The 15,000-nt window shown below is 46.4% G+C and overlaps 1 protein-coding gene across 1 annotated transcript in view; it reads right to left on the minus strand.

The window, feature by feature from the left end:
• Window positions 1-15,000, minus strand: part of LOC139750745 (otoferlin-like) — a 425,902-nt gene that overhangs the window by 97,943 nt on the left and 312,959 nt on the right. The window contains 2 exon segments of the mRNA XM_071665450.1: window positions 10,906-10,968; window positions 12,740-12,871. Coding sequence (XP_071521551.1) covers window positions 10,906-10,968; window positions 12,740-12,871 — 195 coding nt within the window.

Consider the following 15,000-nt stretch of genomic DNA (forward strand, 5'->3'; position numbering starts at 1 on the left):
GAAAATGAAGGCATCTGTTATGTGTTATGGCTCGTGAGCGGGATGGTCTCTGGCCTGAATGATGGTCTCTGGTCTGAATGATGGTCTCTGGTCTGAATGATGGTCTCTGGCCTGAATGATGGTCTCTGGTCTGAATGATGGTCTCTGGTCTGAATGATGGTCTCTGGTCTGAATGATGGTCTCTGGCCTGAATGATGGTCTCTGGTCTGAATGATGGTCTCTGGTCTGATGATGGTCTCTGGAACTGAATGATGGTCTCTGGAACTGAATGATGATCTATGGAACTGAATGATGGTCTCTAGCCTGAATGATGGCCTCTGGAACTGAATGATGGTCTCTGGCCTATATGATGGTCTCTGGCCTGAATGATGGCCTCAGGCGTGAATGATGGTCTCTGACCTGATAATAATGATAATAACAGCAGCAATAATCTACCATGATAGAAAAGAAAACATGAAGAAAACAGAATAGGAGGAAGAAAAAGAAAACTGATTCGTTGTATCATTAATGGAAAGTTAGCCAGCCAGCTAGCCAGCCAGCCAACCAGCCAGCCAACCAGCCAGTCAACCAGCTAGCCAGCCACCCAGCCACCTACCTCGCCAGCCAGCCAGCCAACCAGCCAACCAGCCTGCCAGCCAGCCAACCAGCCAACCAGCCTGCCAGCCAGCTAGCCAGCCAGTCAACCAGCCAGCCAGCCTGCCAGCCAGTCAGCCAGTCAGCCAGTCAACCAGCCAGCCAGCCTGCCAGCCAGCTAGCCAGCCAGCCAACCAGCCTGCCAGCCAGTCAACCAGCTAGCCAGCCAGCCAACTAGCCAGTCAACCAGCTAGCCAGCCACCCAGCCACCTACCTCGCCAGCCAGCCAGCCAGCCATCGATCCATCCATCCAGCCAGCCTCAGGCTATAGGCATCTCCAGGTAATGTTCTGTACCGTCGCGCCTGACTGGAAGCGCTGATCCCTCCCAGAGCCACGCGCGCGCGCGCGTGTGTGTGTGTGTGTGTGTGTGTGTGTGTGTGTGTGTGTGTGTGTCAGCCACAAGGGTCTGAGCAAAGTGGTTGTGGATGATGTTCAAACGTCAGGGAAAAACATCGTCAATTCATCAACAATATCCTACCATGTGTTGTGATGCCATCTGAGGTTTCCACTGTAAGAATATCAATGAATTATTCCTGGTCTTCACCGGAGCATAATGCTGACCTTATTAAATATCGGAGCATAATGCTGACCTTATTAAATATCGGAGCATAATGGTGACCTTATTAAATATCGGAGCATCATGGTGACCTTATTAAATATCGGAGCATCATGGTGACCTTATTAAATATCGGAGCATCATGGTGACCTTATTAAATATCGGAGCATAATGCTGACCTTATTAAATATCGGAGCATCATGGTGACCTTATTAAATATCGGAGCATAATGCTGACCTTATTAAATATCGGAGCATAATGGTGACCTTATTAAATATCAGAGCATCATGGTGACCTTATTAAATATCGGAGCATAATGGTGACCTTATTAAATATCGGAGCATAATGCTGACATTATTAAATATCGGAGCATAATGCTGACATTATTAAATATCGGAGCATAATGCTGACATTATTAAATATCGGAGCATAATGCTGACCTTATTAAATATCGGAGCATAATGCTGACATTATTAAATATCGGAGCATAATGGTGACCTTATTAAATATCGGAGCATAATGGTGACCTTATTAAATATCGGAGCATCATGGTGACCTTATTAAATATCGGAGCATCATGGTGACCTTATTAAATATCGGAGCATCATGGTGACCTTATTAAATATCGGAGCATAATGGTGACCTTATTAAATATCGGAGCATAATGCTGACCTTATTAAATATCGGAGCATAATGGTGACCTTATTGAATATCGGGGCATAATGGTGACCTTATTGAATATCGGAGCATAATGGTGACCTTATTGAATATCGGAGCATAATGGTGACCTTATTAAATATCGGAGCATAATGGTGACCTTATTAAATATCGGAGCATCATGGTGACCTTATTAAATATCGGAGCATCATGGTGACCTTATTAAATATCGGAGCATCATGGTGACCTTATTAAATATCGGAGCATCATGGTGACCTTATTAAATATCGGAGCATAATGGTGACCTTATTGAATATCGGAGCATAATGGTGACCTTATTGAATATCGGAGCATAATGGTGACCTTATTGAATATCGGAGCATAATGGTGACCTTATTGAATATCGGAGCATAATGGTGACCTTATTGAATATCGGAGCATAATGGTGACCTTATTGAATATCGGAGCATAATGGTGACCATATTGAATATCGGAGCATAATGGTGACCTTATTGAATATCGGAGCATAATGGTGACCTTATTGAATATCGGAGCATAATGGTGACCTTATTGAATATCAGAGCATAATGGTGACCTTATTGAATATCGGAGCATAATGGTGACCTTATTGAATATCGGAGCATAATGGTGACCTTATTGAATATCGGAGCATAATGGTGACCTTATTGAATATCGGAGCATAATGGTGACCTTATTGAATATCGGAGCATAATGGTGACCTTATTGAATATCGGAGCATAATGGTGACCTTATTGAATATCGGAGCATAATGGTGACCTTATTGAATATCGGAGCATAATGGTGACCTTATTGAATATCGGAGCATAATGGTGACCTTATTGAATATCGGAGCATAATGGTGACCTTATCAAATATCTACGATGTTTCTAAATGTGTTGATGGTGAATATTATCACCAGATTATCCGAAGTCTTTTCCGTATGTGTTTTCTTCTGCTGTAGATGTGCACGGTGATTAAATTTTGTCATTTGATATTGAAAAAGTTTCAGTTGGTTCTGAAAATGACTGGAAAAATGGAGGCTTGCTATGTGTCACTAGTTTTCAGAACACATCACATTTAGCGGACCTTGAATACAGTTTTCGATTCGTTGTCTCTGGAAGTATGTGAATTGTTTCCAGGACCATCATCTTGGCCTGGAATGAGGCAAAGTATTGCTCCAGAGGTACGTTGACACATGGAATGATGTACCACTTACAGCAACTGACTACAGTACAATACAGACTGCAATACAACAGATACGTTTGATATTTGACTTGATAATGAAGGATTCGCGTTTAATCCAAGAGTAACATTATCTACGCCTCATTACTCACATAATGACAAGTGTGTCCAGGTTGATCTCCTCATCCGTCCGCCTCATACCTTTTACCTCACCAATCTGTGAGTTTCTGATGTTGTCTTCCAGGATCACCAAGAGCATGGACCAGAACCCAGCCACCTGGAGGTGTCTGACTTCCTTTGTATTCTTCTATGTAACTGTCTCGCGTCCTGTGTCTGCTACGAAGTTCAGTGTGAAATGTAACATTTTTTTCTTTTCTTTACGATGTATGTTTATTCTGGAAGGTAGGTAGGTGGGGAGGGGGGGTGAGGTTCTGGAAGCCACTACGAGTAACAAGAGGTGAGACTTAAGGCCAAGGGGTCAGGCAGGGGTCAGAGGTCATGAGACGTGACCTCTGATAACCCTCACAGGGACTCTCACCGTCTTCCCAAGACACAACAGACATGGACACCGCAATGTCAACTTTACGTATGGAACTGAGGGAGAAGATCTGAGGGAATGATCCTCACTTCCTAACACCTTCAGGAACCAGGGAGCCAATAGCAGCACCTTCTGTGTACTGGTTTGATGATTAAGAAAAAGGAAATAATAAGGGAAATGCCTTTCATATTGGTGAGCGACACTAGGCCATCTCTCATCCTGGGCAGCTGAGGCTAATGTGTTTGTGATGACGCGAGAGGTGAGGCCAGCCAGACACACCCTCTCCAGGTAGGGTCTCGTGCAAGACACACACACACACACACACACACACACACACACACACCTCCTCTACACACACACACACACACACACACCTCGGCCCGCCATGATAAGCCTCTGGAATTCTCTTTGTCAAGAAAGTTCTCGACAAAGCTAGGTTGGACGTGAGGACCTGCCTTGGGGTTATGAGGGAGGCCTTCAGTGCCTCCTCCCCCTCCTCCTCCTCCTCCTGCTCCTCCCTCTCGCCCTAGGCCACACTTAGCATCTCTACTGTTTAAACAGAACGCAAGGAACCTTTTCTCTCATACGTGAACGTATGCAATGACTTACGGGATACAACAGGTGAAAAACCACATCATTACGTTTCTGAATTGACTTGGCGAACACTTCGAGCCCAAGGTATAGTGTCTGATCTCTTGTACTGTAACAGACAGCCTTGGAATAGGATCCAATGCTCTGTTACTGTCTGTATGTCTTGCTGTATATATTTCTTTATATTTCTCTCTTGTGTCTCCCCTGATGATGTGATTATTACACGAAAGTGCACTTGGGAACTTATCGTGTTTCAATTTTCCCCGTGGACTCATAGGGATATTTCTTTATATGTATTTCCATTATGTATTCCTCACTCACAGTCTTCCTCTTTCTTTCAGCGACTCGCATCTCAGAGCAGTATCACGACCATTCTCACAATCACCATTTATCTCACTCTATTAAATTAAAATGTCCATTAAATCTTCAGGGAGACACACCCAACGGATTTTACCTCTCAGTAAATCATATCAAAACTTTAGACTCATTGTCTCAGCTCGAGAGGAGAACAGAGAGAGAGAGATAGAGAGAGAGAGAGAGAGAGAGAGAGAGAGAGAGAGAGAGAGAGAGAGAGAGAGAGAGAGAGAGAGAGAGAGAGAGAGAGAGAGAGTCCAAGATCATATCTTTTTTTCAGTATCTTTCTCGATTCTATTTGCATATGAGACACGTCCTTCCCTGTGCTTTTTGGCAGAGCTGCTGCTGCTGAGCAGATATCTTATCATCACAGGATAACATCAAGTGATATCTTCATAAAAGGGCGTGGTGTTCGTCTGGCTTATCTTTATCAAGATATCACCAGAGCGGATAACTGCATGTTATCAGGACTAAGATAGCATATTATTACATGTTATCTTTATATGATATCACCAGAGCGGATAACTGAATGTTATCAGGACTAAGATAGCATATCATTACATGTTATCTTTATATGATATCACCAGAGCGGATAACTGAATGTTATCAGGACTAAGATAGCATTCATTACATGTTATCTTTATGTGATATCACCAGAGCGGATAACTGAATGTTATCTGGACTAAGATAGCATATTATTACGTGTTATCATTATATGATATATTCGCTAAGGCGTGGCTCTAGCTTTGCTATCTTATCTTCATCATCGTACAACTAGATAACTAATTGTTATCATCACTGATATGCACATCATCACTTGTTATCACAATATGATATCTTCACCAAGGCGCGGCTCTGGTCATGCTATCTTGACCAAGATATGATCACAGCAACACTGTTATCAACACTAAGATAACAGATTATCACATGTATGACCACCACATAATACCTGCACCAAGATACCAAAGATATCATCCCTCGTCATCTTTGCCGTTAACTTGATAAGTTTGGAACTCACAGCAACTTCAAGTACACGGACGAAATCTCGAAGGAAATGATAGATCCGGCGTAGTTGGTCCAACTTGAAGTTGGGGACTTTGTGGCCAAGTTTACCACCGTGTCTTCACGTACGTACACACACACACACACACATGTGTAGGTGTGTGTGTGTGTGTGTGTGTGTGTGTGTGTGCGTGTGTGTGTGTGTATACCAAAGTTAAGAATACCTCCTCTTTGTCTCCGAGGCGTCTTACAAGCGAGGTATCCTGGCGACATTCATGGAGATATATGCCACAAGAGATAGATATAGATAGATAGATAGACAGATAGAGATAGAGAGATAGTAGATAGATAGATAGATAGATAGATAGATAGATAGATATAGATAGATAGATAGATAGACAGAGACAGAGATAGTAGATAGATAGAGAGAGAAAGAGAGAGAGAGAGAGAGAGAGAGAGAGAGAGAGAGAGAGAGAGAGAGAGAGAGAGAGAGAGAGAGAGAGAGAGAGAGAGAGAGAGAGAGAGAGACTCTTACAACGAACCAGTGAGCTGGTTTATCCCTAAACTCTCACAAAGCCATACTTCACCATACACTATACCGATCAACAACAAAATAAAACCCATTCTCTTTAATCCACATAAAAAAACCCATTAAACCCGCCATCAAAAAACCCATTCTCTTTAATCCACATAAAAAAAACCCAGTTAAACCCGCCATAGGCATTGAATCACACATTAAAAAAAAAACCTTAGCATGGGCTTGTATGTTCTGTGGTCACAACTCCGGGCTGGGTTCTCTGTGCTGGGTTCTCTGTGCTGGGTTCTCTGTGCTGGGTTCTCTGTGTTGGGTTCTCTGTGCTGGGTTCTCTGTGCTGGGTTCTCTGTGCTGGGTTCTCTGTGCTGGGTTCTCTGTGCTGGGTTCTCTATGCTGGGTTCTCTGTGATGGGTTTTCTGTGCTGGGTTCTCTGTGCTGGGTTCTCTATGCTGGGTTCTCTGTGCTGGGTTCTCTGTGCTGGGTTCTCTGTGCTGGGTTCTCTGTGCTGGGTTCTCTGTGATGGGTTCTCTGTGCTGGGTTCTCTATGCTGGGTTCTCTGTGCTGGGTTCTCTGTGCTGGGTTCTCTGTGCTGGGTTCTCTGTGCTGGGTTCTCTATGCTGGGTTCTCTGTGATGGGTTCTCTGTGCTGGGTTCTCTATGCTGGGTTCTCTGTGCTGGGTTCTCTGTGCTGGGTTCTCTGTGCTGGGTTCTCTGTGCTGGGTTCTCTGTGATGGGTTTTCTGTGCTGGGTTCTCTATGCTGGGTTCTCTGTGCTGGGTTCTCTGTGTTGGGTTCTCTGTGCTGGGTTCTCTGTGCTGGGTTCTCTGTGCTGGGTTCTCTGTGATGGGTTTTCTGTGCTGGGTTCTCTATGCTGGGTTCTCTGTGCTGGGTTCTCTGTGCTGGGTTTTCTGTGCTGGGTTCTCTGTGCTGGGTTCTTTGTACTGGGTTCTCTGTGCTGGGTTCTCTGTGCTGGGTTCTCTGTGCTGGGTTCTTTGTACTGGGTTCTCTGTGTTGGGTTCTCTGTGCTGGGTTCTCTGTGCTGGGTTCTCTGTGCTGGGTTCTCTGTGCTGGGTTCTCTGTGCTGGGTTCTCTGTGCTGGGTTCTTTGTACTGGGTTCTCTGTGTTGGGTTCTCTGTGTTGGGTTCTCTGTGCTGGGTTTTCTGTGCTGGGTTCTCTGTGCTGGGTTCTCTGTGATGGGTTTTCTGTGCTGGGTTCTCTGTGCTGGGTTCTCTGTGCTGGATTCTCTGTTCTGGGTTCTCTGTGCTGGGTTCTCTGTCCTGGGTTCTCTGTGCTGGGTTCTTCTACCTAACCTAACCTTCGTGTTTGTGGTAGCATTAACTGCTAGGGGTCAGACCTGTCTACCTGGGGACGACCTGTCTACCTGGGGACGACCTGTCTACCTGGGGACGACCTGTCTACCTGGGGACGACCTGTCTACCTGTCTACCTGTCTACCTGGGGAAGAATTCGACTGTGGGAATAACTCGTGGCTGAGGGGAATAGCTTGACCGTGGGAATAAATCAACTGGGAATAGATCTGGCTGCGGGAGTAAATTGACTGTGGGAATAAATTGACCGTGGGAATAAATTGATCGTGGGAATAAACAAAATGTGGGAATAAATTGACTCTGGGAATAAATTGACCGTGGGAATAAATTGATCGTGGGAATAAACAAAATGTGGGAATAAATTGACTCTGGGAATAAATTGACCGTGGGAATAAATTGACCGTGGGAATAAACAAAATGTGGGAATAAATTGACTCTGGGAATAAATTGACCGTGGGAATAAATTGACCGTGGGAATAAATTGATCGTGGGAATAAACAAAATGTGGGAATAAATTGACTCTGGGAATAAACTGACCGCGGGAATAAATCTGGGTAGCCAGAGGCGGGGTCCACAGTGGCTGGTCTGGTCTCAAATCAACGGCCCGATTTTACGTCTGCAAACCCTCCATTTGGAGTTACCGGATACATATCTTGGAGGCACCGTGGCTGCTGCTGACAGGCTGGCGTGGGGTTGGAGGGAGCGGGGGGGAGGGAAAGGGGGGGACGTCCAGGGAGGAAAGGGTGATGGTTGTGGCTGGGGAGGGGTAGGGAGGGAGTGAGGGAGGGAGGGAGAGAGGGAGGGAGAGAGGGAGGGGTAGCGTTTGGAGGGAGCGTTGCCAGGGCTAAGAGAGGTGGGGGAGGGGGGTACATTAGTTGGAGGGGGTTTGATTGCGGGAGTGGGAAGGGGTAGATCAGTTGTCGCTAAGGGCTGGGAGGGAGGGAGGGAGGGGAGGGAGGGGAGGGAGGGGAGGGATGGAGGGGGGTTGTTGCTCAGGCTTGGAGGTAAGGGGTACAGTGTGTGGTGATGGTGTTTCTCGAGGTAGGGGGAGGAAGGGGTATATCAGTGTTGGAGGAGGGAGTAGGGGGCTATTATAAGGGCTGGGAGGAGGGGGGAGGGGGTACATCATTGGAGGAGGGGGGTAGGGGGCTCTTACAAGGGCTGGGAAGGGGGTACATCAGTTGGAGGGGCCGTGGTGGTGGGGGGTGGTTAGTGAGGGCTGGGGGGTGTGGAGGGCTGAGGGAGGGAGGAGGGAGTGAGGGCTGGAGGGCTGGATAGAGGGAGTGAGGCAGGCCCTCCCCCACCACACGGAGGGAGCCGCCTGCCCCTCAGATATTTCCAGCTGGAAATCTTTGGCGAAATTTTTGAGAAATTATTGGAGTCAACTTTTGGAGAAATATTGGGAGGATTTTTCCAATACCTGACGTGAGACATTACTGGTCTTTTGAGAATACTGATGACGATTTGTCAAATGTCTTAAGAATATTGAAGGATATATTGCACATTTCCTGGCCATGATCATCGATATTTGTCAAATATCCCAGGAATATTGATGGAGATTTCTCACTACCCTGGGAATATTGATGGAGATTTTGTCAATTATCTCACGAATATTGATGGAGATTTCTCACTGCCCTGGGAATATTGATGGAGATTTTGTCAAATATCTCAAGAATATCAATCGATATTTGTCAAATACCCTAGGAACATTGATAGAAATCCATCAAAAACATCAGGGATTTGGATGAATATTTTCCAATGACAATACAAATATTGCCAGAGATATGCCAAATATCTCAGGAATATTGATCGCCATTTCTCAAATATCTCAGAAATACTGAGGAGCAGCTGTCGACTATTTCCCAGTGGCGTTTCCAGGATAATATGAAGCAGTGTGGAAAACCTTTTCCCTCCCCCACAGGCGTTTATCAAACTCCTCTCTTCAAAGTCTGGCCTGGCGTTTCAAAAGCGTTTGATTATCACTTAGAAAAACTTTGGCTGTGTGAGTGAGCTTCTGTGAGCACTTTGTGAGCACTCTAGGGGGGGAGGGGACACGCCTCTACTGAACAAGTGGAGAACACTTGGAGGGAGGGCGAACGAGGGACATGAACTGTGTATGTTTGGAGGTGTGGAGGGGAGCGCTGGTGAGTCGTTTATATTGTTCGCTCATTGGTTTGGTCGCTGGTCGTCTGGAACGTCACGTTTCTGCTTCAACCACTGATGATTGTGTGTGTGTGTGTGTGTGTGTGTATGTGTGTGTACGAACGTTTGTGTATTTATATGTGTCTGTCTGTCTGTCTGTATGTATGTTCGTATGTATACGTATATATGTAAGCAATGTATATATGTATGTATGTATGTATGTATGTATGTATGTATGTATGTATGTATGTATACGTACATGTTTATGTATGTGCGTATATATGTATACGTATGTATGTATGTATAAATGGATATGTCTACCTCATGCAACGTCACAGAAACGTCTTCTCGTCTTGTTCCCACAAAAGACATACACGAGATAGATAGATAGGTAATAGAGAGAGAGAGAGAGAGAGAGAGAGAGAGAGAGAGAGAGAGAGAGAGAGAGAGAGAGAGAGAGAGAGAGAGACGCCACAGGTTACATAAAAGGAAAAAAAAAAATTGTTCGTCCATCAGACGTTGGGAAGAACCCATTAAATTACCCCCGGCTTGACGTGGTGAGGGAGGAGGAGGAGGTGGCGGCGGGAGGAGGAGGAGGAGGAGGAGGAGGAGGAGGAGGTGGCGGGAGGAGGAGGTGGCGGGAGGAGGAGGAGGAGGAAGTGGCGGGAGGAGGAGGTGGAGGAAGTGGCGGGAGGAGGAGGTGGAGGAAGTGGCGGGAGGAGGAGGTAGAGGAAGTGGCGGGAGGAGGAGGTGGACGAGGAGGAGGAGTAGGTAGGAGGGGGAAGGTGGGGGGCGGTGTGTGGGGGGTTGGTAGTCGTGCTGACGGGCTGGTGGAGGGCCATTGGAAAGCCATTAGCCCGGTGCATAGCACGGTGGGGGAGCGCAGGTAAAGCCCTACCGTCTATATATTGACGTCCGTGTCAGCGAGAGAGAGAGAGAGAGAGAGAGAGAGAGAGAGAGAGAGAGAGAGAGAGAGAGAGAGAGAGAGAGAGAGAGAGAGAGAGAGAGAGCACCCGTTACTAACGAGGCCCACCCGCCAGCTATGATAACGAGGCAACTATCAAATCACCCTCCTCACGTGTAGTACGGCCGACCGGGGGTGTAGTCTGGGGGTACACTACACCCACTGAGTACACCCACCAGGGTAAGGGGGGCAACACAAGGCTAGGCCACAAACCGTAAGGGTGATGTATCTTGCTACACCCACCAGGGGGGCAAGACAATGCTAGGGCACTACTTACCATAAGGGTGATGTATCTTGCTACACCCAGTAAGGGGGGGGCAAGACAATGCTAGTAGGGCACTTACCGTAAGGGTGATTTATTGTGCTACACCCACCAGGGGTCAAGACAGAGCTAGGGAGCTTACCGTAAGGGTGATGATCTTGTCGAATAGCATCGCAGGTGCCATGTGGAAGTCAAACACGAAGTACTGAATAAGAATAAAGAAAAAAAACATCAATTAGTATCTATCTATCTATCTATCTATCTATCTATCTATCTATCTATCTATATATATATATATATATATATATATATATATATATATATATATATATATATATATATATATATTGGGGAGATGCTATTTCATGTGTGGCGGGGTGGCGACGAGAATGGATGAAGGCAGCAAATATGAATATGTACATGTGTATATATGTATATGTCTGTGCATGTATATGTATGTATACGTTGAATTGTATATATATATATATATATATATATATATATATATATATATATATATATATATATATATATATATATATATATATTTGCGTGTGTGGGCGATTATGTATATACATGTGTATGTGGGTGGGTTGGGCCATTCCTCGTCTGTTTCCTTGCGCTACCTCACTAACGCGGGAGACGGCGATCAAGTATAAAATATACTTGTGTGTGTATATATATATATATATATATATATATATATATATATATATATATATATATATATATATATATATAACCTTTCAAGATTCCAAATCCTCTGTTATAATTGTTAATGATAATATATTAACATTATCAAACTCATGAACATCCTATAATAAGACAATATAATGCTATGCGAGCGCTATATTATTATCACATGCTTTGACCTAATCCCAGGAGGTCAAAGACACCTGGGGGGCACCAGAGTCCACGAGGTCCCGAGGTCAGAGAAGGGCGTGTCAAAGGTCATGGAGCGTCGGTGACCCGGCGACAGAGATGCACGCACGCACGCACGCACACTCAAAACACTCCCGCTGACATTTACTTGCACAGTTCTGGACTAAAGGATGTGCGAGGAGAGAGAGAGAGAGAGAGAGAGAGAGAGAGAGAGAGAGAGAGAGAGAGAGAGAGAGAGAGAGAGAGAGAGAGAGAGGCCTTTCCCTCTGTTTCCTGTAGCAACTTCTCTCCCCCCCCTCTCTCTCTCTCTCTCTCTCTCCCTCTCTCTCTCTCTCACTCTCTCTCTCTCTCTCTCTCTCTCTCTCTCTCTCTCTCTCTCTCTCTCTCTCTCTTACACACGTATCTCTCTGTCTCATATTCTCTTCTTACCAGTCAACCAAACACATTTCTATGTTTCTATATCTCTGTATCTCTTCCTCTTTCCTTCATCTCCTTCCGTCCATAGCATCTCCCTCCCTTCCCTCCTGTCTGTCTATCAGCCTGTCAGCATGTTTATCTGTCTGTCAGCGTGTCTTTCTATCTCTCGGCGTGTCTCTCTGTCTGTCAGCGTCTCTGTCTGTCAGTCTGTCAGCGTGTTTGTCTGTCAGTCTGTCAACGTGTCTGTCTGTCAGTCTGTCACGTGTCTATCTATCTCTCTGTCTGAGTGTCTGTCTGTCAGTCTGTCACTTGTCTATCTATCTCTATGTCTGAGTGTCTGTCTATCACTCTGTCACTTGTCTATCTATCAATCTATCTATCTATCTATCTATCTATCTATCTGTCCGCTCTGTCTGTCAGTCTGTCACGTGTCTATCTATCTCTCTGTCTGAGTGTCTGTCTGTCAGTCTGTCACGTGTCTATCTATCTCTCTGTCTGAGTGTCTGTCTGTCACTCTGTCACTTGTCTATCTATCAATCTATCTATCTATCTATCTGTCCGCTCTGTCTGTCAGTCTGTCACTTGTCTATCTATCTATCTATCTATCTATCTATCTATCTATCTATCTATCTATCTGTCTATCTGTCAGCGTGTGTGTGTGTGTGTGTGTTTCTCACCTCATTGTAGTAAGGGCAATTAGTGGACTCCTTGACAGAGGTGTATTTCCTCTGGTCCCCCACCTGCACACACACCACAGGGTCCATGTTCAGCCCAGCCAGCTGTCGCGCCTCTATGATCGTGATGCACACCTGCGACAGGAGCAAGCCACACTTGGGTTAGTCTCAACACCTGCTCAGTTACACATCTGCTTTGGGAAAACACCTGTTGAATTAAACACCTGCTTTGGGAAAATACCTGTTGAATTAAACACCTGCTTGATAAAATACCTGCTAAATTAAACACCTGCTTTGGGAAAATACCTGTTGAATTAAACACCTGCTTGATAAAACACCTGCTGAATTTAACACCTGCTTGACAAAGCACCTGTTGAATTAAACACCTACTTGACAAAAACCTGTTAAATTAAACACCTGCCTGTCAAAACACCTGTTGAGTTAGACACCTGCTTGACAAAACACATGCCGAATTACACACCTGCCTGACAAAAACATATGCTGAATTATACACCTGCTTAACATAACACCTACGGAGTGAAACACACCTACTTAACACAACACCTGTACAGCTACACACCTACTTAAGCACGGGGGGATGGGGGAGGAGGACAAAAATGCACACACGTTTGTTTCCACCACAGCTGTAGCAACACAGGTGTTGTCCCTCAACACCTGCAGCACACACACACACACACACACACACACACACACACACACACAGCCATCCAAACACAGGTGTTTATAATGTCACTCCTCCTGCCTAACACATGTCAGCCATGACTTGATGGCGCATATTCATCCCATATTAACTTCTAACACCAGCAGCACCCCTGGGGGGCGCGCTGCCCCTGGGTGAAGATTAATACACGAGTCACCCTGTGGTAATTGGTGATCACCGATGAAGATTAACACAGAAGGATTTGGTCTAACCAGGACAAGGAGCCACAAAGCAAAGATGTGGTCGTGTGTGGGAAGGTGTGTGGGTGTGTGGGAAGGTGTGTGGGTGTGTGGGAAGGTGTATGGGTGTGTGGGAAGGTGTGTGGGTGTGTGGGAAGGTGTGTGGGTGTGTGGGAAGGTGTGTGAGTGTGTGGGAAGGTGTGTGGGTGTGTGGGAAGGTGTGTGGGTGTGTGGGAAGGTGTGTGGGTGTGTGGGAAGGTGTGTGGGTGTGTGGGAAGGTGTGTGGGTGTGTGGGAAGGTGTGTGGGTGTGTGGGAAGGTGTGTGGGTGTGTGGGAAGGTGTGTGGGTGTGTGGGAAGGTGTGGGTGTGTGGGAAGGTGTGTGGGTGTGTGGGTGTGTGTGGGTGTGTGTGTGGGGTTGTGGTGCTGGGGATCAGAGGCAAAGGTGTGGTAGGTGTGGTAGGAGCGATGAAGGTAGAGTGTGAGGTGTGGTACTGTGGTGATGACCGTGCAAGATAGATGGAGATGGACAGATAGAGTGATAGATAGATAGATAGACAGATAGAAAGACAGATATAGATAGATAAAAAGACAGATGGATAGGTAGGTGTCTACTGTGTGTGTGTGTGGAGAGAGAGAGAGAGAGCGAGAGAGAGAGAGAGAGAGAGAGAGAGAGAGAGAGAGAGAGAGAGAGAGAGAGAGAGAGAGAGAGAGAGAGAGAGAGAGAGAGAGAATATGTGTTCCTGGCTCAGTGTTGCCATGTCACTGGTGGCCTATACAACACTGGACACAAAGTGTTGCCGTAGCTGGGGTGTGTGTGTGTCTGGTGGCAGAGACTGTCTCTCCGAACCACCACCCACCACCACCACCACCACCACCCATCACCACTACCCATCACCACCACCACCACCCATCACCATCACCACCACCCATCACCACCACCACCATCACCACCACCCTATCACCACCACCACCACCCATCACCACCCCACCACCCATCACCACCCCACCACCCATCACCACCACACCCACCACCCACCATCCATCACCACCACCACCCATCACCACCATCACCACCACCCATCACCACCACCCATCACCACCACCACCACCCATCACCACCACCCACCATCCATCACCACCACCACCCATCACCACCATCACCACCACCCATCACCACCACCACCACCCATCACCACCACCCATCACCATCCATCACCACCACCCATCACCACCACCCATCACCACCACCACCACCCATCACCACCACACCCACCACCCACCATCCATCACCACCACCCACCCATCACCACCATCACCACCACCCATCACCACCACCCATCACCACCACCACCACCCATCACCA

The sequence above is a fragment of the Panulirus ornatus genome, chromosome 10, assembly GCF_036320965.1.
Source record: "Panulirus ornatus isolate Po-2019 chromosome 10, ASM3632096v1, whole genome shotgun sequence".
Classification (NCBI taxonomy): domain Eukaryota; kingdom Metazoa; phylum Arthropoda; class Malacostraca; order Decapoda; family Palinuridae; genus Panulirus; species Panulirus ornatus.